Source organism: Mustela lutreola, chromosome 10, assembly GCF_030435805.1.
Source record: "Mustela lutreola isolate mMusLut2 chromosome 10, mMusLut2.pri, whole genome shotgun sequence".
Lineage (NCBI taxonomy): Eukaryota > Metazoa > Chordata > Mammalia > Carnivora > Mustelidae > Mustela > Mustela lutreola.
The window spans coordinates 103,011,255-103,036,557 of NC_081299.1; the positions used below are offsets into that span (position 1 = coordinate 103,011,255).

The following is a 25,303-nucleotide window of genomic DNA, read 5'->3' on the forward strand; positions in this document are numbered from 1 at the left end:
CTAGACAGCAGATAATGGGATTTCCCAGGCTCCACAGCTGCATGAGCCAACCCCTTATAGTAAATCTGTTTCCAATACCAAGAGTGTGATTACCAGGGATCCGTAGGGGCTACCCTAGAAAGTGCCTACACATTGTACATCCATTAAAGAAACTCCTGGACATTAGAGGAACACCAGGATTTATTCCTTTCCTTCCTTCCTTTTTTTTTTTTTTTAATATTTTATTTATTTATTTGACAGAGATCACAAGTAGGCAGAGAGGCAGGCGGAGAGAGAGAGGAGAAAGCAGGCTCCCCGCTAAGCAGAGAGCCCGATGTGGGGCTCGATCCCAGGACCCTGGGATTATGACCTGAGTCGAAGGCAGAGGCTTTAACCCACTGAGCCACCCAGGTGCCCCTCTTCCTTCCTTTTGTAATGAGGCCTATTACAAATCAAGCACAAAAAAAAGAAAGGATGAATGGAACCAGAGCTGAGGCCAAAGACTATACCAAGCTATTTCCATCTGTATCCACAGTATAAAAAACATCAGACTCTGCTTGCTCAGTTAGCCCTCCAAGCATTCCTGGAAGACATTGCCAGCAAGGACTGCTTCTGGCTATCTTCTTGGATGGCTTAAGGGTTGAGGAGGTCAATGTCTGGACAGTGTAACCTGTTTGCAGCACAAGAGGTACACTGATCGGAAAGCTCTGCCTTAGACAAACTATTGGGAAACCACCTTGTATTTTTGAAATTTATTTTTATTTTTTATTTAATTTTTCTATTTTTAAAGATTTTATTTATTTGAGAGAGACAGCAAGTGAGAGAGAGAGAGAGAGCATGAGCTGGTGGGGGTGGCAGAGGGAGAAGCAGGCTTCCTACTGAGTGGAATCCTGATGTGGGGCTCCATCCCAGGACCCTGAGATCATGACCTGAACCAAAGGCAGACGTTTAACTGACTGAGTGATCCAGGCACCCCAGGAGACCATCCTGTATATGTAGTTTATAGTGATGGTTCCCACAACCAACCACTATTTGTTTATCAAAGTTGGACCAAGAAAAGATCCTAACTGGTGTATACATTGTCTCTCCTATGTATTACCATGTAGCAGTACTTGCCACCGAATTGGAGTATGTTTCTAACATAAATCAGCAAAACAGGGCTCATCCTAGTCAGAGCTTAATAGAGCCAGAAACTGGGGGGCATATATGCCTTTAAAATAACTATTAATAATGTTGCTTATGTTATTAATAAAACTAATAACTCTGGATTTTTAAATTCAAAGTTTCCATAATTATTTTTCAGTATTGCATCATTTCACTTTTGAAGTAATACTTAAACTTTTATACTTTGAAGGATTGACAGAATTGCCACCTATAAAACATATAAGAAGATTTTTCACTCCAAATTGCACTTAGAAAACTTGCCTGTATTTGAAGGTGAGTGTTCCGATAGTAACACGCATCTAAGTAGCATACTCTACTTGTATCACGAATGGTAGGCTCATCCGATATTATGGTACCCACGTAAACACAAGTTCAGGCTGCAAGAAACCACACGAAGTCAGTGTTCAGCTATTAGGTTTTCTAAAACCGAAGCCAGCTGGCAGATTTTGGCTCACTGGCAATGCTGAAGTTTGGTGCATCTCTCAATTTTTTACCCTCTTTCTACTCTTCTGGTTTGACACAGAGGCTAGTTTTTCTTGGCCTTCACCTTAGCTCTTCAGTGGCTGCAACTTTTTTCACCCTTCCTTGTTTCAGGGAGACCTTAAAAGCCTTTTGCATCTTTTAAGACTTTTGTGTATCTTACCTCCCTTCTGTCTCAGCTGGCCCCCAGGACATCCTTTCCCTGTCTTCTCAGGACTTGGTCTGTTCTCATCTGCTAGGCAGAAATTGGATGTCATGGAAGACCAGGATGAGGGCCCAGTTCCTGAAAATAAAGATGTCAGAAACTGAGGTAGACACCTGGGGCTCTGCATTCAACTGGACCGGGTCCTTACAACAGTACACTGGGTTATACTTCAGTAAGAGAACACGGGACACTGAGCCTGGCCTGAGGTGAAGAGACTGTCAAGAGCCTGGCAAATGGGTCAGCTCTTCAGGCTGAGGTTCTGAGCTGTGATTCCCCTGACTTGTCCAGAGGGTGGATTAAGAAAAAGGTAGCACAAAGGACTCAAGTTTCGAAGGGCGGACTGATCCTGTGAGACAGATTTAGGTACAGAGGCAGAAAGCAGGCCTCGGGTGCCCCACTGCTAGGAACCAGGCAAGTCCTGAAGGGATATGCAAATGCCTAGGGCCTGCGGAAAACAAGGCAGGTAACATAAATGAGTGCAGCAGGTCAGGTGTAAGACCATATGGGGTTGTGTTGGTGACTGTGAGTACCTGGAGCAGGGATGACCCATCTAAGGGCCAAGCTACATCTGTGAGCACAATTCTATAAGGTTCTGCCAGCAAGGGGGACCTCTAGATGGTTAGCACTAGCACAAGGTTAGGTTCATGGTCTTATGGCCAGGCAGCTCTTGCCAAAGGAGAGACTCCCGTCTGATGAAATCTCCTAAGCAGCTGAATACAGTAGAACCTGCATGGAGGATATAGCATGGCTACTTTGATTTCCAGAGCCAAGTGTAGCCCAAATTATGGGAAGGCTAATGGTGAAGTGGATTTCACCTTTGAGTTGAATGGATAGGTGCTACAAACTGAGAGTTAGGGCTCAAGGTTTTCTTCAAAGGCCAGGTTCTTGAAATTTGCATTCTCGTGTAATTGCCTTAGCAGCAATTTGTAAGATAAATTGTTCTTTTTACCCTCTCCCACCATCTCCCCTTCCCACCCTCTTCAGCATCTTCCCAGTGCCCTATAAATCACAGTAACTTGCCTTTGAGCCTTGCAGCTGCTTGGGAAGGAGTTTGGGAGGAGGTTGGATAGTCAATATTGCCTTGTGGTATCTTCAAGGTGCCACTAATATGTGGCAGTTCATGATACACAGAGAGCTCTTGCCAACAAGGTCAGCAGAATGCCACACTAGAGAATACCAGCAGACGCATCTAAGAATTTGGCTTTTGTCACACCATGTGGGATGAGTAACCAGGGCCCCGACCGAAGGGCAAGTAAGGCACTCACTCCCCAGGTCTTGCAAGTGTAGAGACAGATCCTGCCTTTACTTAAAATTTTGATATTTCATTCATCATGGATTTTTCACAATAATTTTGTTTTTGAAAAATATTGCCATAAGATGGGCACCTGGGTGGCTCAGTGGGTTAGGCCTCTGCCTTCGGCTTGGGTCATGATCTCAGGGTCCTGGGGTCAAGCCCTGCATTGGGCTCTCTGCTTGGTGGGGAGCCTGCTTCCTCCTCTCTCTCTCTGCCTACTTGTGATCTCTCTCTGTCAAATAAATAAATAGAATCTTTAAAAAAAATATTGCCGTAAGGTATCAGTTATCTTGGTTACTGAATCTTTGGTGTCCCTCAAATTTTGCACCACAGCTAAGATGGTGCCCTTCTCCCCTTACCTGAGGCCCAGTCTTGAACACCTTCACAGTTGAATCAAAAGCTTGATGGAGCACCTGGGTGACTCAGTCAGTTAAACATCTGACTCTTGATTTCAGCTCAGGTCATGATCTCAGGGTCCTGGGATCAAGCCCTACTGTTGGGCTCTGTGTTCAGCAAGGAGTCGGCTTGAGATTCCCTTTCTCTCTCTGCTCCTCCCTTCACTCCTGCTCTCTCCATCTCTCTCTAAAACAAAATAAAATAGTCTTTAAAAAAAAGAAAAGCTTGGACTCTAAAAAACGATCTGAGGGGTTTGAATTGTGGGTGGGTGGGAGGTTGGGGTACCAGGTGGTGGGTATTATAGAGGGCACAGTTTGCATGGAGCACTGGGTGTGGTGAAAAAATAATGAATACTGTTATGCCGAAAATAAATAAAAAATAAATTTAAAAAAAAAAGAAAGAAAAGAAAAGCTTGAATCAGCACCAGGATCATCTGGCTTTGGTTTTTCCCTCTATCTCCTGAGAACTTACCAAAGCCAATAAATATAGGATGCAATCATTCTTCTCTGTATATCACAACTTCCACTTTAGAGCCAGCTAGTATTTCTGTGTCTGTTGCTGTATCACAAACCTCGCCTAAAATGGGGATACTTTCATCTCATAAAAGATTATTTTAGTTAAAATGAATCATAGTGGTTGAACTACGCAAGTGTGGGACTTCACGAGGGTGAAAGACTATTGAAGTATGCTAATTTTTTTTGTCTAGGATTGCCAGATGTTTGATACTGAAATCCACAGCTCAGTATTTCGGCTTCTTATATGCTAAAATAGAAATTAAGACAAAAGTGAATACACACATGTGGAGCTTTTCTCATTAAAATTTTTTCTTGTTTATGTGAGTCTTTCTGAGGCTACTTGTCAGTATGCATGAATCCTTGCCAGCTGGAAGACAGGACAAAACAGCTGTTCAAAATTGGCGAGAAATTGGCTTCCAGTAATTCTAAGTGTAGGAGAGGGAATTTATCTTTCTTGTATATTTACCTTTGTCCTGGGAGTGATTACTTTGATGAGCCCCATTAGTTGTGCAGATTTGAGCCAGAAATCTACCAGGGATAGCTCCTGATATTAGTTAAGTAATTCAGTACAAATAATTCAGATTCTATTTAATAGTGACAAAAGTGGACCTGGGAGAGGTGATGTATTCTTTTACATAATCACAATAATTTAATGATTTTAATTATTCTTAGGCGATGCACACTGAAATATAGGGGTCTGCATCTTACTTTCAAATGGTTCATCAATAATTGTGTGTGTGTATAGAGAGAGGGGGAAAGAAATGTGGCAAAATGTTAGTGACTGGTGAATCAAATGAAGAATCTACAGGACTTCACTGTACTATTTTTGCAGCTTTTTCATATATATAAAATTTTTACATTTTTGGGACCCCTGGGTGGCTCAGTTGGTTAATCGTCTGCCTTCAGCTCAGGTCATGATCCCAGGGTTCTGGGATTGAGCTCCTTGCTCAGCAGGGAGCCTGCTTCTCCCTCTGCCTGCTGCTTCCCCTGCTTGTGCTCTCTCTTTATTTCTCTGACAAATAAATAAATAAAATCGTTAAAAATAAATAAAATAAAATTTTTACATTTTTTCAAGATGGCAAGTTTTAAAAACTGATTTATGTTCTTAATAAACAAATCTATGTATATACTTATATATAAATGAAAATATATATACATATATATGAAGCAAAACACTGAATTTTTTTAACTTTATATATAATATCTATATATCCTTAGGTCCAATCTGTAGAGGGAACAAAATACCAGGGATTTTCAGTGTCTGCCAGAATTTTAAATCCAGAGAAATCCATCTTGGTCGATCTGAGGACAAGCTAGTAGGTGGCATGATACAAGAAACAAAAGCAGAGACCATAGCTGGCTGGCTGCCTTCTCCTAAGCGTTATGTTTTCTAATTCAGAATCTAACCCAACTCTAAGCCAGGATCATGAGCTGTGTTTAGTTATCATCTCTATGGGTCTTTGGAAAGGCGTGGATTTCCTGAAACATGCTCCCTGGCCTCGGACTGGAAGTGCTTGTCCCTTTGCTGGAAAATGACTCAAGTTTTAGTGACGGTGCAATTTTCATAAGTGCCTTCAAAGCTATTTGTCAATTTATTCCAATACTGTTTCTGGTTCCAAAAATTTATTTATTAACGCTCACATCAGTCACTTTAATTTTTAAGGCCCAGTTTCTATGTTTAAAGCAAGGAGAGTTATCCATGTAATTTCACACACATTCCTCCTCACTGTTCCTAGAAATTTGCATACCACAGTTCTTGCATGATTCCCCCTCCCCCAGCATCAGATACACATAAATAGTGGGTGTTGAAAGAATGAGGGGGTTTGTAGGAGTAAATTACCACCAGCTGTCTGAAGGCTTGGTCATAATTTCTTTCCTTGTGGTTTTTGTTACAGCTGACAGACAAGGCTAACTAATGACTGAGACTGATCTGAATAAACACACACACACACACACACACACACACACACAGTCCTCAAGACAGGGGAAGAAGGTTGGGAGACAAAGGGAAGAATGCATGATGGAGGAAATAGCCACTTTTCCCCCCTAGTTCTCCAGCCAGGGAGTGAAGGAAGCAGCTTATCCAACTTCCTTGTCAGTGCTTTGGTCTCATACGATAAATCAGAGAGCTAAGAAATGGAAAATCTGGGTCACTGGCCTAGCCCTAGAGTGCAATTTGGAGCAGAACTGAAATTAAAATTCACAACTCCTATGGGGGGTTGGAATCCTGCCTGGTATGCAAACATTAATAAAAAACAGCTATGATTTATTGAATGCTTAAAATGTGCTGGGCAATGAATTAAACACTTGTCATATATTACCTCACTCTGTTCTCACAACTACCCTATTAGGTAGTTATTATGATTAACCTTATTTTACAAACAAGGAAGTTAAAGCATAGAGTTTGACTTGTCAAAATCACAGGGCTAGAAACTGATGGGGGAGGGGAGATTTTCAAATCTTGATTCTAGAGTTAGGAATCTAAAGTTGTGACGCCTGTCAGTGACAGGCTTTTCCAGATGAAGGGGACCCCAAGCAGCCAGTCAGGGGAGGCTGAGACTATTTCTTCTACCAGTGAAAATTTATTTTAAAAAAAATTTATTTATTTGAGAGAGAGAGAGCACTCATGTGCAAGTATGAGGCAGGGGAGGGGCAGAGTGAGAGGGAGAAGCAGGATCTCCACTGAGTAGGGAGCTGGATGAGGGACTCTCTATCCTGGGACCCTGAGATCATGACCTGAGCTGAAGGCAGACGCTTATCTGACTTAACCACCCAGGTGCTCATACCAGTGAAAATTTAAATTTTTAAATAAAAGCACTGCAATCCTAATATGTGATAAAGTTTTGAATTACTAGCATCCTTCAGGACTTGACTCAGATGCTACCACTCTTATGAAACCTTTTCTAATCATATTTAATTAATCACACTTTAAGTTTCTCTTTGTACCATTACTATAGCACTTTGGATAATCTGATTTTGTATTATTGTTCAATCACTGCCTGCCTAATTTCCCACACTAGATTTTAAACACATAGCACAATGCCTAACATGTGCTCTGTACCTGTTTGGGGAACTAATAATGTTGAATTGAGTGAGCTAAAGTAACCAAATTGTCCCAGAGTTTTGTCAGCCCGTGGGAGTAAATTAAGTCCCACGAGCATTAGCTACTTCTGAACTTGCACCTGTTCCTTCTGGAGAGGAAGTCTTGCTCGAAGTCCCCCTACCGTGCACAAGTATTTCTGCTTATCCGAAGGGCTGTTTCCCAGTATCTCATAAACCCCTCCTGGTTCCGATCCTTGATGCTCTGAGGTAGAGCTGTGGCTTTGCCTACTACACATAGTCCTAGAGTCACACACCCCCTATCCCTGCCCCTGGCAACTGAAGGGCACATCTTCTAATTCATACACGTGCGACGTTTTCTGTCCAGGTTACCTGCATGATCTGGGAAACCAGGCACATCCACCCCAGCCTCAGTTCTGCCCATTTAGGTTGCTGTGTTTCACTAATAATACAAATAATGGGATTTGAATTTGTGAAGTCACTTGGACAGTTTTTCACATGAAACTCCAGTTTTATCATACCTGGGACCCTGCTTCTGACCAGCCTGTCAGTCTCTCTAAGGCCCCAATTCCTCCTTTATAAAAGAAGGGTTGCCTTGCTGGGATGCTCTCTTAACATTGTTTGGCTTCTCCTTATCATACTTACCACCATTTGTCATATTGTAGATAATTTTTCGTTTATTCTTTACCTATGCAAGTAGACTGTAAACTCCATGAAAACAGGGTCTTTTCTGTTTGTTTGTATGTTTGTTTTACTGCGGTGCCTTCATATACAGAAGAGTGTCTGACACACAGTGGTTCTCAGTGTTGGTTTTTTTTGAATGAATGAATAATGTATCAGAATTATTGTGCACATTTTAAGGCATTGCTCTAATTATTGGTTTCTGCATAACGAGGTACTTCAGAACTTCATGGCTTACGACAACAACTGTTTTATTATACCTTGTGATTTTGTGGGTTGGGAATTTGAGTAAGTCTCTGCTGAGCAATTTATCTGTACCTTGTGGTGTGGACTGGGTCACTTGGTGGTATTTGACTGAAGGCTGCTCTGGGGGCCCCAGAACAACATCACTTACTTCAGTCATAGAATGTGTGTGATGCCTGCTGCCTTCACGGGGGCTGCTGGTCTTGGGGTGGTCTTGGGGTCCCTTGGGGTCCCTCCTCAGGGTAGTCAGATTTCTTTCATGGTTGCTCAGGATCTCAAGAGGTACAGGTGGAAGACTTATTACCCCACCTCAGAATTTACGGCCTAGCACCGTGTTCTCTTGGTCAAGCCATTCACTAAAACCATCCCAGATTGAAGGGGAGGAGAATTAGATCCCACCTTGTAATGGAAGAAGTAACAAAGAATTTTCCACTACCCTTAATATACCACAGTCCTGCACCTTTTGGTCACAAATGTTACCACATGCATAACTCCTTCCCTCCCAAAGTTCCCCCAAATTTCATAACATTTACTGAAGCAGCTGAGAAATCCAGAATCTTACCATGTAAATCAAGTTCAGGAGATGAGGTTTCTAGGGTATAGCTCCTTGAGTTTGGTTCCTTTATATCTGAAGACCTCTTGGCCTGCCTTCTGGGGTTTTGGTTTCAATTCTTTAAGTTATTCTTCTTTTTCCATAAGAAAAAGTCCTGGTTTGCAGTTGGGTGACTTTCTCAACTTGTTTACTCTCGTTGGCAGATTAAGGGTCCAAAAACATTGTTTCATTCTGTCCTGTCTTAATCCCTTTCAGTCCATGCTGGTACAATTTGAGTAAAAACATCGAAGGCATCTTTTGTACTAATTATAATTAACTCCTCTAGGCAAAAGCTATGCCCACATTTCATTCCCGAGCAAGCTCTGCTCTACCTTGGGCATCTGTGAGGCTGCTGTGAGACAAAGGGCCCTTCAGATTCTTAGAAGCTTCTTTGTCTAGTAGAGAGGCACACCCTCAAAATTCTTCCAGGCCTTTTTGTGTAACTGAAATGATACATGAGGCACCTTAAATATTTTGAGGTATTAACCATGGGTCTAACAGTCACATCTTGGATTTGGTTTTTTTGCCCTGAAACTACTTGTTAATTTGAAAACTTTTGCTATCTGGAGAGATTCAGGTAAGAGGCAGCTTAATTTTTGAACATAGCAAGTCCTGACTCTATATTTCCCCTAAAGTCTGCTTAAAAACTGCAGTTTTTAACCCAGCTTTTTCTATCCCAACCCAGCTTTTTCTATCCATACCTTGTCATATGTGGTTACAAAAAGCCAGTTAAGCACTTTTAAAATTCTGTTTAAAAATTTCTTTGGCCAGGGACGCCTGGGTGGCTCAGTTGGTTAAGCAGCTGCCTTCGGCTCAGGTCATGATCCCAGCGTCCTGGGATCGAGTCCCACATCGGGCTCCTTGCTCCGCAGGGAGCCTGCTTCTCCCTCTGACTCTGCCTTCCACTCTGTCTGCCTGTGCTTGCTCTCACTCTCTCTCTCTCTCTTACAAATAAATAAATAAAATCTTTAAAAAAAAAAAAAAAAAAATTTCTTTGGCCAGATCCACCCACTCATTAAGGATATTTTCTTTTTTCCACATTCCCCAAAGTGGCTAAATTTCTGCCATGACATAACACAGGTCATTTTTTTTTTAAGCCCCTAGTATTTTCTTCACTGTCTGCAGTCTCCGTAGTAGTTCCCTCAGTGCCCTTCCAGCTTTCACTAACTGTCTCCGTAAGGCCTTTCTAGGTTCTGCTGTATCCAGGTCTCAAAATCATTGCCACTTGTTTTACGTTTTTGTTATAGCAATACCCCATTTACAGGGACCAAACTGTCTTGGTTAACTACTCCCCCTTAGTAAACTACTCCAAAACTTATGGCTTAACACAAGAAAATCATGTTTTTATATCTCATGATTTGGGGGTCAGTAATCCTAGCATGACTCAGCAGGGCAAATCTCCATATAGCCAGAGTTGGGGCTGCTCATTAGGGCCAGTAGATGATGGGACTGATCTCGAAGCTCCAACACTTCATTCACATGCTTGGCACCTTTATGGTAAATGCCAGGTGGCAGGTTCAGTTAGGCACCTCCCTTTCTCTGTGTAGGCTCGGGGCCTCTCTCCACAAGGTTTTGAAAGAAGACGTCATCTATTTCCATTCTGACCTCAGTTTTTATTTTCTAATTGATTGGGTTCTTCTTACCAGCTTGTCTCCCTCTTTTTAAAAAAAAATTATTTATTTATTTGTCAGAGAGAGAACAAGAGAGCATAAGCAAGGGAAGTGCAGCAGGCAGAGGGAGAGAAGGAAGCCCAGTCAATGCAGGACTCCATCCCACAACTCTGGGATCACCACCTGAGCCAAAGGCAGGCACTTAATTGACTGAGCCACCCAGGTATCCCCAGGCATATCTTAACTCAGTTAAAAGACCCTGCAGGTGGGACACCTACAAGGCTTCTTAATGACTTAACCTTGCAAGTTCCAGAACATCTCTTACTACTACACTCTATCAGTCAAGTAAATCTCCAAGGCAGACCCAGATTAAAGGGAGGAGAATTAGATCCCATCTCTCAATGGAAGAAGGAGGAAAGAATTCCTGGCCATCTTTAAGTGCCACAGACACTCTCATCCTTAATATTGGAATGATTCCTCTCTGTCTGGAAAGGGCATTTAAAAACAAAGAAAGAAAACCGCAAGGTTAGAGAGATGGATGTGGAGTGATGAGGGACAGAGGGGACATCTGTTGACTGACCAAGTCAGCTGAATCAACTGTAACGATCACTGGAGTGAAAGAGTCACAGACAGAGTGTCCTCTTACCTAAGTCTCAGTGACTTCTGGGTGTCAGAATTAGGGGAGCAGTGTGCATAGTGAGTGGGTGGGTGTGACATTCTGGAGTGAAGCTGTTTTACATCTCAGCTTTGTGAAGGGAGGCAGTATATTCATCTCCCTGTGCTCCACGTTAGTCATTTACAAAACAGAGGTAACTAGAGCCCAGCTCGTCAGGTTTTGGGGAAGATGAAAGGAGTCAGTAGCTATAGCACTCTTAGGATCTGGAGAAAGTATGTTAGGCATGTTTATGCGATCCATAATCTTCTGTAACTCAAAATGGAAGTAAGAAATGTGTCAAGGTAGGCAAGGCTACACTACAGTTATTATTTCCAAATCTCAGTAACTTAATACAACAAAAATGTATTTCTTGGTCAGTCCACTTGTTCAGTTTGGGCCAGAAGGAACCCTTGGATCATCAGAATCACTCAGAGACCCAAGTGGATGAACGCTTCTTCTTGACACCTCTTAATCTTCAAAGGTCCATACAAGTGTGGAAACTGACAGTTGCTGATTGTGTACTGACAATTGATTGTGTAAGTTTTAAAAACTTTTACATTCTGCTTAAAAGTGGACACATGAGACTTCCTTTCATATTTCAGTGACCAAAACAAGTTACCTTTCATTGACCAAAAGCCACACCTAACTTTAAATGGGGTGGGGAAGGGTGAAGTGACCATTCATGGACCAGGAGAAAAGTTGAACAAAAAGCCAGAAAGCACAGCATACAGGGACTGGGAGATTGTAAACTGCATTATTGTTCTATAGCTACTCACCTTCCTGCAGTCTGTGGGCAGAGTGCACTTTTCTTTACCAATAACTTTGGATTTGGCCATGTAACTTACTTTGGGGAATGAAATATTACAGAAAGGGCAAGATCCCAGTTCTGAGAGCAGACATTAAGAGTCTGTGCCAACTCTCCTACAACCTACCTCTTCTGCAACCCACCATGGGAAGAATGTTCCCCAGGTAGCCACTGCTTCTTCAGTGTGGGTCCTGAAATGAGAGCTACTTGGAATAGTCTTGAACCCATGCTCAACCAATCCATCCCTGAAGTCCAGATCTTTGAGTAAGGAGTGGATGTTTGCGGTATGATACTGAGATTTAGGAGGTCTTTGTTAAACAGCATTGTTGCAACAAAAAGATGACTAATACAATGACAACACAACAGGATTTTAGAATGACTAGCTACTAGAGATAATGGTTTGCAAGAAAGCCTATGAAAGAGGCTCTTGGGGGCTCAGTCAATTAAGCATCTGACTCTTGATCTCAGCTCAGGTCTTGATCTCAGGGTCATGAGTTGGAGGACTGTGTTGGGCTCTGCTCTGGGCTTGGAGCCTACTTTTAAAAAAAAAGAAAGAACGCCTATGAAAGAGGATTTTACTAGTTAGTATTCTAAGAAATATAAAGTAAAATGATATTATGTTTAATTAGTTATATACCATATAGATAAGCATAGATACATATATATATATATATAACTATTAAATAATTTCTTACCTATTAAAGAGAACAGTTAAAGTGATAAATCCTAGTGTTACTCAGGCTGTGTAAAATGATAAATTTGGAAAGTCCTTTCTTTTTTTTTTTTTGAAAGTCCTTTCTTTTTAAAGATTTTACTTTATTTTTTAAAAATGTATTTATTTATTTTAGAGAGAGGGAAAGAGAGAGCAGGGGAGAGGGGCAGAGGGAGAGAATCCTAAGCAGACTCCCCACCAAGCACGGAGAGTTGGTGGGGAGTCTGTCCTACAACCCTGAGATCATGACCCAAGCCAAAATCCAGAGTCAGAAGCTCAACCAACTGAGCCACCCAGGAGCCCCAAAGATTTTATTTTTTAAGTAATTTCTACACCCAATGTGGGGCTTGAATTTATGACCCCAAGATTAAGAGTCATACACTCAACTTACTGAGCCAGCCAGGCATCCCTGGAAAGTGCTTTTATCCTCACATTCCTTTGTCTTAAGAAGTTATCCTAGGGAAACAATTCAAAAGAATAAAATAATGGAGGCATTGTTTATGAGTCTAATATTAGAAACAGTGTAACTATTTCTAGTAGAAATAGTTACTGTTAACAGTAACAAAATATTATTAAGTAAACTATAGTTTTATCATTACTACATAGTATTATACAATATTAGGATAGTAAATAATAAACACTCTCTAACAACATGGACAGATATCTAATAATGAGAAAAGGAGGGCATAAATTTATGTCTAGGCTGTAATTATAATTATAGAAATAGATACATAATATGTGCAGATAGTGAGGAGATGGAGTGTAGAGAAATTTAAAGTTGTGTTGGCAGAGTGGATATATAGCTGATTTTTTTTTTTTTTTACAATCTAACACAAAAACTTTGTTCTTTTGCAATAATTATAATCCAGAAAACAACAATGAAATCCCTTTACAAGAATATATTCTTGGGTGTGTAAGAAAGAGTCGGTGTTTTGGGTTAAAAGATACATTTTAAAGAGACCGGAAAGAAATTTCAACAAATGTTTAATATTGATTGTCTCTGGGTATTATGGGTAGTTTACTTTCTATATACTTCTTTTTGTATTTTTCAACTGTTTACAAAGAATGTACTATGCTTTGTAAAAGAAACTGCCGTATTTTCTTGCCTCACTTCTGAAACCCCATAGTTCATCCAGTTAATGCTATCACTTCTTGGATGCAGTGTATGTCTTGCTGTAAATACAGTTCCTCTCCAGACTCAGTAGCCCGTAATTTGATTTGAGACAAAACTAAATATAGCACCAACTTTGGTATGGAGGGTGGAAATCTGACTCTTCTCACCCTTTTTTGCTTGTTGTGTTTGCAGTACTAGACTCTTTTTAAGACAGGTGGCCTGTAAGCCTTGTCACAGGTCAAACTGGGCCTTAATATGTTTCCTAGAAACATGCTAAGCTCAGGAACAGTGTGGCCTTAGATCCAAGCTTAGTGCTTGGGTTCGGGAATTCTAGATTAAGGGCCCATTAGATGGTTCCTCTGAACCCGCAGATGTTTTATTATTATACTGCCCTCCCTACCCCTCTTCTGTGCTGATAACTAGAGGAAATCAAAACATAGTAAGCTCAATGACAGCTCCAGGAATATGGGTTCCGTACAGTTTCGCCAATTCTCAGGCATGCTGGGCCCTTCCTGAGTTAGTCCTAGGTATCCTAGGATACCTAAAAGAATCAGTTCTCTGTAGAGACATCTTGTTGGCTTTATTTTCAGAAATTTAGAGAGTAACTATCCAGGGTCACACCATGGAGAAGATAACCTGTATCAGAGCCTTAGCAGAGACTTTGAGCTTTTTAAGATCTCAATTCTATCATTTGTGAAATAAGTATAACTAAACCAACATTGCCACATGTGGGCACTATAAAGCTTTCTGCAAATTAAAAAAGGTCATTGGTAACACTAATAATAACGGTGATCATGTCACTTAATAAAAAGGTTTTATTTTAGAGCTAAGAAGGGGATTGGGGCTGTAAGCCCTTTAATTATAGCATGTCTGACTTGTTTAAACCTCATCACATAAATAGATGGTACAGAGTCTCAGGCAGTGCCGTCATCAAAGGGCCCTTTTCCATGATCTTAGAATAATTAAGGAGGAGATTCTAGCCCTGTCGGCTACTGTCTTGAAACTTTTCTAGAGTTCTGGGAAGTTCAGGAACCCTCTGCCCTCCTCTGAAGCTAGAGCCCAGCTGCCTCTGTGCTTGGGAGACTCAAGGTAGAACAGTATAAAATCAGGGGCTGGCCGAGATGGAGGCAGCTAATAAGGCTGCTGGGTTCCGTTAGGATGCTGCTTCCCATTCCGAGGAAGGTTCCTGTCCCCCAATCAATTCTGAGACTGACGTGTCAGATCTCTAGGAAAATATCATCATGGCCGATGACCATCTAGTGTTGTGCATCTGCCTTCAGCCAGGACTGCCACCTCCGACCCTCCTAGAGCCCAGCTCTGGTGCGGGGTTTACCTGTGGGTGGGGTCGTGCAGGCACACAAGAGGATCTTCGCTCCAAATTCTACCGACAGTTAGTTGTTTTTTGTTTTGTTTTGTTCTGTTTTTACAGCGCCCTCAGTGGGACAGGGGAGGAACAGAGGCGCTCTGTCCTGCGCCCTGGGAGCCCTCTGCCCTTCCGCCACCATCACCGCGGCGGGGAGGCGTGTCACCTGGGCTGGCTGCCGGGAGCCCCGCCTCCGCTCGCGGTTGACAGCTCAGCTGGCGCGGAGCAACTCGTGCCAGCCAGTCGTGTCTCAGCCTGGGAGTGTGTGCGCGCCCTGCCGGGCCGCCTCGGGCCCCAGTTCCCCAAACAGCTCCGGGCGCCTCTCAGCTGGGCTCCGCGTCCCGCTTCCTACCGAGAACAGTCCCTCCCTTGTTGCCCGTCGCCCCGTTAGCTGGGGGGAGGTTCGGCCACGTCAAATCGGTCTTCTCAAAATACAGGGAGCCGAGCCCTCTCTTCGCCAACACAGAAAGAAGAAGCTGGGGAGGGAAAAGCTGCCGCTCTTTGCACTGGAGATTCGTGGGCAAGGGTTCTCGTTTTCCCAGGCTGCTTCCACTCCCGGGTGAGGAGCGCCCTGAGAGTGAGGGAAGCGCCTGGAGAATGGAGCAGACGTGGATGAGGTAGGTGAGCTGCTGCTTTCTCCCCGCATTCCCGATACGCCCCACCCTCCCACCGCGCCCCCCACCCCCGCGCCCTTAAGGAGAGGTCGCCCCTCACCTAGGGGCCTGGGAGATCTTCTCTTTTTTTTCAAAAAAAAAAAAAAAAATACCCTTCTAATTCCAACTTCTCTCGATCCTTCCGCACATGTTCTGTTCTCTGGCGTTTTCCTTGCCGAATGCGTCTCTCTTCCACCTAGTCTTGATAGTAAAAATACCCAGTGGGGCTTACCTGGAAGTTTTTGTAGAAATGGTTCTCTGTCTTTTCGCTGTTCCACAGATGAGAGAGATGGGCGTAAGTCATTCTTCAGAGATACCTAGGATTTCAGATACCTTGAAAAATATCAGATTCCTCCTCCTCACCCTGCCACGTTTTCCTTAGGCTCATCCTCCAACAGTCACACAAAAGGCAAAGCCCTGAGTGAGCAGAGCCCAGCATTGCTCACCTCCAGAGTCTCCAGTTGGAGTGACTTTGGAGAGGGAAGAAGGAAGAAAGAGACCACGGTGCCCTTCGTTGCCCAGGCTTTGTTGAGACCCCGGTGGCAGTGAGGTTTTAGGTCAGATTTTGGGGATGCCCAGCTGAATTGTGTTTTCTCCTTCCCCTCAGTGTGCTTTAAAACAGACCCATTCAGGGATAAAAGATAATGTGTTAGGACAAAGACTTCATTTTTGCCAGTGAGAGGGTGGATGGAGAGGCTGTATTCCAGAGGTGTCTCTATAATCGATATCACTCCACCTCCAGGATTTAGCTTTGGAGATTGGAGTGAGGCCAAATGTGTGTTGACTCCTAAGAGAAGGCAGACTATACAGACACAGAAAGGAAATTAGGCCGTGTGAAAAAGATCTGAAGGAGTTCAGCTGATTGTTCAATAGAAGTGATCTACAACGTGTCAGTTTTTTAAAAAATGGAAGCTTTGGGTGTGTTGGTAGACACATGCTTTCTAGAATTACAAATAGTGATTCTACTTTTTGCTCTTTTCTGCTCTTCTGAGGCCTCTCCTACAGAGCAATGTTCTGTTGTGGGCATCACTAGATAGAGGAGTGCAATCAAGAGACAGTAGGGGAATGAAGACCACACCTTGAAGGGTCACCAAAGGATCTGTGGTTCTGAGGAAGTGAAGATGGGGCTGGGGTGGTGGTGGATATGGTGGTTTCCTTCAAATATTTGAAGAGCAATTGGTGGGAGTGGGACTGGATGGATTTGGAATCCCTTAGGAGGACATAATACATTATGGAGGAGGCAAGTTATGGCTTTGTGTAAGGGAAAAGCTTTTTTTCTTTCTTTTTTAATTTTTTAAGATTTTTATTTATTTGACAGAAAGAGAGAGAGAGAGAGATCACAAGTAGGCAGAGCAGCAGGCAGAGAGAGAGAGGGAAGCAGGCTCCCTGCTGAGCAGAGAGTCCAATGTGGGGCTCTATCCCAGGACCCTGAGACCATGACCTGAGCTGAAGGCAGAGGCTTAACCCACTGAGCAACCCAGGCACCCTAGGGAAAAACTTCCTAATAAGTGACCCACCTGGTACTAAATCAATTCTGGTCCCTGACATTATTTGAGCAGAGGCTAGATGACCACTTGATGGTAACAAGAGTGAGCAGTGTTGTTCACTGTATCTTAAAAAAAAAAAAAAAAAAGATTATTTTTTTTCTGAATTGTATATTTACATGTGTATTTAGACTTCAGATAAATTCAGAAATAATTTAGAAAGCCACAAATAATATGTTCATTGTTCTATTAATGTCACAAACTGAGTATATCCATATTTTAGACATTCATATCAAAAAGAGGATATAACCAGCACCCCTGAAGCCCTCGTGACCCAAGAATAACCATTATCCTAATTTCTCACACCATAGATCAGTTTTGCTTGGCTTTGACCCCTTATGTCAGTGAAATTATCCACTGTGTACTCTTGTATATCTGGCTTTTTTCATTCCATCTGATGCCTGTGGGATTCTCCCATATTGTTTTGTGTAGTTGTAGTCCATTCATTCTTGCTTCTGTGTGGGATTCTATTGTGTGTAAATATATCAAATTTATTTATCCAGTCAATTATTAATGAGCATTTGGGCAATTTCTGGTTTGGAGCTATTACAAATAGGTTGTTATCTATGAACATTCTTGGGCATGTCTTTTGGTGAACATATGTACATATTGCTGTTGGGGAAATGCGTAGACATAAAATTTCTGAGTAATAGGAAATGCATGTTCAGCTTCAGTAGATACTGCCAAATAGTTTTCTAAAGTGGTTATAAAGAGGATAGACAATGGACTGAGATATAGTGAAAAAGTGCTCCACATCACTAGTCATCAGGGAAATGCAAATTAGAACCACAGTGCCATACACTGTATACCTACTTGAATAGCCGAAATGAAAAAGACTGAAAATACCAAATGTTGGTGAGGTGGAAGAATCAGGATGTTCGTTTTTTTTTTTTTTTTTTTTTTTTTTTTTGGTTTTTTTGCTATTACTCACAGTGAGAAATGTATTTACATTACAACCAGGCGTACTCCCATATATAAATGAAACAAGAGTATCACCTTACTTTGTGTTTTGTACTCTGATCTTTTCTGCCCTGCTCCTTTTCTTCAAAAAAGAGAAAATGCTAGTGTAACTCAATTTACTTCACCGCCTAGTGGATCATAGATGGAAAAATCCTATAATCATATATCATAACTGATGTCTCAGATGTTTCCTAATGCGCAGTTAAGATCAGTTCCTAACCATTTATTTTAAATGTGAAAGCCCACTACAGGCAAAGCACTGTGCTAAATGCTAAGGATGAAGCAGTGAATGAGACTGGGCTTCTGCCTTCCAACATTGTACTTTCTCATTGCCTATAATTCTAAGAGAGGCTAAAGCAGACAAATGCGTGAGAGCACAGGGGAGAAGCACAACTTGAGAAATTCAAAGAGTAAATATTAAGTGTAAAGCAACTGTTTATGAGGCTTGCATCCATTAACTTGTGTGCTGACCCCTTCGCAGACTTCATGCCACCTAATCCTCACAACCCTTTGAGGGACGAGGGAAATGTTATTATAGTCATAATTTTTAAGACAAGAAAAATTTAACTTCAGGGATTAAATAATGTGCCCTGGGAACACACACAACTGAGAAAAAAATACTGAGAAGAAAATGGGGTTGAGTTTGGCTGGTGATTCAGTTTCTGAGTTGGTTCTGGAGCTGCCTCCTTATCCTGATAACTCAGGCTTATGAATAAGTTGAAGACTGTGGTTCTACTCCCAAGTTTCATTCTTGGCAGCTCTGGAAACCTCCTGTCTGAAAGGTTTTTCACATGAGCCTCCATACTCTTTATCTTGCTCAGTCTATCCACAAAGAACAGGGTGCTGAGTATTTGAGTTCTCACAGCAGAATACCCCTACTGCTAACTGTGCACCATCTGCCCTGCTAGAGGTTAACAGGAGTGTTTTTCCTCAATGATGTGTCCTGACCTTTGCCAAGACTCTTTGGTTAAATCATTTGGGGAGAACGTCGTTGGTTCTGGAATAGCAAATTTCCTATGAATACACTGGCCTTACAAAAAAACTGGTTTGGTCACTAATCAAGCTAATGGCCATGAATAAGGTAAGAGTTATCAAAGGAGTAAGCTCATGGAAATGACGAGGATAATTTTGCTCACCTTGCAAGTCTTGTATCTATCAGGCAAACGGCTTCTACAACTCTGAATTTTTAGCATTCACTTATCAGAGCTAGCAGCTCACTAAAGAAGGTTGCGAACATATTTCAAATTCCGTTTCTGGACTAGCAACTCCCTGAAGAGTGTGTATTTCAGATTCCTTAGATTGTATTAGTTTCTTTCTGCTGCTAAAACAAATTACCATGAATTTAGTGACAGAAAAAAACACAAATTTATTATCTTGAAGTCCTGGAGGTCAAAAGTCTGGAAATTGGTCTTCTAGGCTAAAGTAAAGATGTCTGCAGGAGTGTGTTCCTCCTGGAGGCTCTAGGGAAGAATCTAGTCCTTGCCTTTTCGGGCTTTAGGGGCTGTCCATATTGCTTGATTCTTGGACCCTTTCCAGCAATGGCAGCACTCTAGTCTCTGCCCCATTATTTCATCTCCTCTTCTAATTCTGATTCTTGGGTATATCTCTTACAAAGACCCTTGTAATTACCTTGGGCCCAACTGGATAATCTAGGATAATTCCGCTATCTCAGAATCCTTAATCCCATCTGAAAGTCCCTTTTGCTATGTCAAGTGGCACTTTGACAGGTCTCAGAGATTAGGGATGTGGACTTCTTTGGAGGGTGATTATCCAGTCTATCACACGAATTTCTGGAAAAGTCATTACTAATTCTCTTCCCCTTTTGGGTGGAAATGCTCTTGTTTGTAGTATATGGAAAAGCTGAGCAAAAGTCGGGCAAATCATATGTGAACCTTAGTCAACTTCCCTAAACAAATAACTCAAGGAAAAGTGAACTTGAACTATGTGAGAGCTACCTATAAGATTAAAGGTTAGGAAAGGAATTGAATAGTCTATTTTATTTTGTTTTATGTAACCTTGTGATTTAATTTAACACAATGCAAGCATTGATTGTATTTGCCTGCTGTGGCTGTGCAAACTTGAAGAAGGGAAGTAACATCCAAGAAAAATAGTGGTTCAGTCTCAAAATTCAAAAATTTGATTTTATTTCTTCTCCCCCACATAAAGTGCAGCCTTCAAGTAGGACAAGAAGCCCATTTACCATGGTTATATTGCACTAAAATGATCCCCATTGATAGCTTATTTGCATTTATTCTGCTCTATATTAACTCTTAGCTTAACTCTACACTCACTCCTTCTTAACTGTAGAGAAAGCAAGACATTTATTTCTCTTTGAATTCATAGTAAGTTGGCAAAGAGTCCCATTTACTACCGCATAGTTACAACCAGAAATCTCAAATTTCTCTCTATTTTGAAGGTGAGGCAACTGAGGCCAGAGAGGTTGATTAAGCATTGGAGCATGAAGTCCTGGTTGATTTCAGTACCTTTGCCCACTGTGCTGCTGCTGCTTTGTATATAGCATTTTTTAAAATTAGGAAAATGCTCCTTCTCATAATCCTATTACTGAAACATCTTTGGTCTTTGAATTTCTCTTTTAACATTCAGCATCTTTGGCAATTAATTTTCTGCATTTGTGGAAAGAAAAATCTCTGCCTTTGAAACTCTGAGCTACTTTTAAATACGCCTGTACTTGGTTTTTGGCTTGAGGAATTTATCTCAATCAGTGCTTTCATCCCCACTTGCTTATTTCTGGCATACTAGATCAGACCGGATACCCCTGTAGTTCTTTCAGCTTACATGCTAAGGTGGATTTCAAATACAGGAAGACTAGGAAGGGGTCGTTTTGTCTCTGAAAGGATAAATTGGGTGACTGTCATCATTGTGCCCTCTCCTGTCAAATAGCTCAGGGATAATTTATACAAAGCTGTGTAGAGCATCCATCCGTTCAGTGGATGCCCTGGGACACTACTCCTGTTGAAGTTGATCCTATTTTATAAATAAAATTCCAAAATAAGCCCAGAACATTCCACAAGTTGTCTCTGGCAAAAATCCAAATAGCTTTTAAAGTTAGAAGAAAGTCCAGAATAAAAGAGATGTGTTGATGACCCAAGGTGGCTCTATCCAAATTCTATTTAAAAACATTCAGACATACTGAGGACTTGTTTTCCTTAGTCTCAGAACATCTTCTGAGTTCTGTGGTCAGCAAACAAGCATGATCTGAATTTTTTTTTCTCATGGCTGAAGCACTTTATTATCCATATACTATTCACCATCATTGTTGTCATCAGCATCATCAGCATCACAATTGTATTTTCATGGCACTTTAATAGTTTCCAATACATTTTCCCTTAATGAGCCTCATTATCTCCAGTCCTCCTCTGTTTGTTCAACTCTCCAGAAACTTCTTTCTCCTTTGTCTTCTCCAATGCCAACTAGGGACAGTAGCTACTTGTATCTTCATTATGGGCAAGATGGAAGGGGTATGAAGAAGCAATAACTGCTGACATATAGAAAGCATTGACTGACAAAGAAAATTGAGTAATTTCTAGCATTTTACACAGGGGAAAAATGTATTTATTTTCCATGTCATAATGTGGAATATTGTTATTTATGATGTAGAATATGTGGAAATAAAAACCTTTACTCCATCATTCCCTTATAATGAAGACTTTAGGGTTCCAGTTTTTAACTATTATAAATAATCAGTGATAAACGTCTTGGTACATAAAGCATCTTCTTCCATAGGATTATTTTTGAATGATAGATGTTCAGAAATAGAATAATTATATCAAACATTTGTAGTTGTTGAATATATGTTGCAGATTGCTTAGCATTTAGACTCGTATAACTCATAAATATATAGAGGATATTTCAGTTCAATTTAACCATCTTTTTCAAGACCTGAGTCCCTATACTGTAGAAGGGGAAGTAGAGGTACAGTGACCTAAAGTGATGTATCCTAGGTGAATCAGTAGCAACATTCCCATCTTCTACTCCTCTCTGGAGTAAAGTGCTTTGCTCTTGCTAATAATATCTGTTACAATCTTGAAATGTTTCCTGAAATGGTAATAGACAGAAAATTTTAATGTAATAAAGTAAAAGTGGATATAAAATACATCAAAATTATGCATACTGGGGAGCCTGGGTGGCTCTGTTTGTTAAGCGTTTGGCTCTTGATTTCAGCTCGGGTCATGATCTCAGGGTCCTGAGATTGAGCCCCACATGGGGCTCTGTGTTCAGTGGGGAGTCTGCTTGCAGATCCTGCCTCTCCCTCTGTCTCTCTCCCCCATGCACATGCTCTCTCTCTAAAATAGATAAATAAATCTTTAAGAAAAAATTCCCTCTCTCCCTGACCCTCCCCCCCTCAAAAAAAGAAGAAACCTCAAATCAATAAAACAATTTTTAAAAATTATCTATACATATTGGGATATCTATTGCAAGGAGAGGAGAAAAGAAAATAGATGCTGTATTTGGTGGTGGGATCATGGGCAATATCATTTACATGGTGCCTTAAAACTCAGTCAATATATGTTTTTATAGCAGGAAGGAATTTACATTTATGTGTATCAAGTGACAACAAATAAAGCTTGGAACTGAGTTGGTCTGACAATGCTTCTTCCTGTATTACTTAGAGATTTCCAGGTTATTGCCACCATGGGAACAGCACTATTGCCAGACCACCTAAGGAGCTGGTTGTAGAGTGTCATTTTACTCTTCCTGAGCTAAAATTATTATGTGGGCCTTCCTATACCAGCTGTTCCCACCTACACATGTAGCCTTGCCTTTGCTAGGATAGCTTTACTCTTCAAAGATTAGTTTCAGCATTACATCCTTTTGCAATTGTTTTTGGAACCTAATTCTGGGTGTTCTGCTGTCTATCCTGTTGTTGCTTGCAGCTAGTTAATTGGTTTACATGGTATTCTCCATTCTCTAAGCTTATTGGAAGAAAGGACTTTTGTTGTCTCTAAATCTTCAGCATCTAACATTGTTTCTAGCACTTAGAAGATCCGCAATTTAGAACTTTCTAGAGAACACTCCCCACAAGGTTGATATGAACATCTGTTTGGTAAGTGTCTCCCTATTATGGAATGGACACAGCAGGTTACCAAAGCTTGATGACACTATAGATTCAAATTGCATTTATTTGTAGTTTAAGTTATATGCATCAAGTTCCTGTTATGATCTAGGCTTTTTAAATGCTAGCTATATAATAGTGAATGATATAAAAACTCTGCCTGTAAGTGACTGATATTCCAGAGGGGTCACTAGGCATGAATATATATTACTATTCTGCCTGGGCCTCACAATTCCTTTCTGCCAATCCACTGCCATACACCCTCAGCAAGCCAGCTTTGCAGCTCATCCTCAGTCCAAATTCCCCTTAGGATCCTTAACTCTGAGTTTATGTTTCCTGACCACAAGGTCAAGTCTCCCCATCTTCTCAGTCTTTCTGAATGTTCAGTTCACCTTATTGCATACTCCAGTTCCTCTATCTTCCAGGCTACCTGCTCTTTGTCCATCTCCCTCCTGAGCCTGGACCTCGGGGGCAGCTCCTTCAATCACTCTCAGCACTCTCAGCACCACTTCAGAGTCTCTTACTGCCTTAATAACCCCTAAACCTTGGTAACCCTCTGTCAGTTTTATTATCCTCTAGGAGTCTATAATCTTTGTTTTATTTTTTTTTAATTTATTTTCTTTGGTTGAAGTGAAATTGACATACAATATCCTGTTAGTTTCAGGTGTACAACATAGTGATTCAATATTTTTATACATTATGAAATGATCCCCATGGTAAGTCTACTTATCATCTGTCACCATATGGAATTATTTCTGTATCACTGACTATATTTTTTATGCTGTACCCTATGTCTCCATGACTTATTTCTTTTATATAAGATTTTGTAGGGGCGCCTGGGTGGCTCAGTGGGTTAAGCCGCTGCCTTAGCTCGGGTCATGATCTCAGGGCCCTGGGATCGAGTCCCGCATCGGGCTCTCTGCTCAGCAGGGAGCCTGCTTCCTCCTTCTCTCTGCCTGCCTCTCTGCCTACTTGTGATCTCTCTCTGTCAAATAAATAAATAAAATCTTAAAAAAAAAAAAAGATTTTGTAAATTTTGTGCTTCCTAAATTTCTTCATTTGTTTCACCCATACCTTCAACCCCTCCCTACCTCTGGTAACCCACCAGAGGGTTTTCTGGATATATATTTTCTGGATATATGAGTCTGTTTCTGTTTTGTTTTGTGTGTTTGTTTTATTTTTTGGATTTCACTTATAAAAGGAAATCATATGATATTTGTCTTTCTCTGCTTGACTTATTTCCCTTAGCATAATATGCTCTAGGTCCAACCATGTTGTCATGAATGGCAAGATTTCATTCTTTTTTTTTTATAGCTGAGAAATATCCATTGTGTATATATGCCACATCTTCTTTACTCACTCATCTATTGATGAATACTTAATTTGCTTCCATATCTTGGCTATTGTAAATAATGCTACAATGAACACAGGGGTGCATATTATCTCTTCAAATTATCTTGAGGTAACTACCCAGTAGTGGGAATCCTGGTAGCTCTAGTTTTTTTTTTTTTTTTTTTTTTTTTTAAAGTAGAGCTTAAAAAAAGTAGTGCTCCAGGATGGAGCTCAACATGGGGTCTGAACTCACGACCCTGAGATCCTGAGCTGAGATCAAGAGTAGAAGTCTTAACTGACTGAGCCACCCAGGCACCCTAGTAGCTCTATTTTTAATTTCATAAGGAACCTCCATACTCTCATCCATAGGCTACACCAATTATATTCCCACCAACAGTGCACAAGGTATAAGTTTTTTTTAATATAAGCTTTAATATAAAGCTTTAATATAAACTTCTTTTTAAAATACATCATGGAACTATACTGAAAAAGAAGACTCTAGATACATTCTACAGATCTTTAATATTAAGAAATATAATATTAAGAAATTCTCCTCCTTCTCCTCTTATGTGCCTCCTCCACTCTCTTCCCCTAAAAATGCACTCCTCAAAACCTTTGAGTTCAATAATATAAATAAAATCAAGATACAAAGTTGCACATGCAGTATTATTTCTATTTTGTAGAATTCTCATGGGCATATGAACTAAAGAACAACTGGAAGTAAATACATTAAATATCTTCATGGATGTGGTCTTTAAGTGGTAACATTTTTTATTACTTTTCTATATACATTTTTTTTCCTTTCCACAATTTTCTAGAAGGAGCATGTCATTCTTTTTAAATAATTAAAAATAGATGTGGTAAAGATAGGA

The 25,303-nt window shown here is 40.9% G+C and overlaps 1 protein-coding gene across 10 annotated transcripts in view; it reads left to right on the forward strand.

Annotated features, from left to right (window-relative positions):
• Positions 1-25,303, forward strand: part of PDE4DIP (phosphodiesterase 4D interacting protein) — a 213,783-nt gene that overhangs the window by 18,095 nt on the left and 170,385 nt on the right. The window contains exon 1 of one of the 10 annotated variants that reach the window (XM_059138379.1): positions 15,106-15,485. The exons of the other annotated variants lie outside the window; for them this stretch is intronic. Coding sequence (XP_058994362.1) covers positions 15,466-15,485 — 20 coding nt within the window. The 5' untranslated portion in view covers positions 15,106-15,465. Of the gene's footprint in view, positions 1-15,105; positions 15,486-25,303 lie in introns of those variants that run through there. 10 annotated transcript variants of the gene reach the window in all.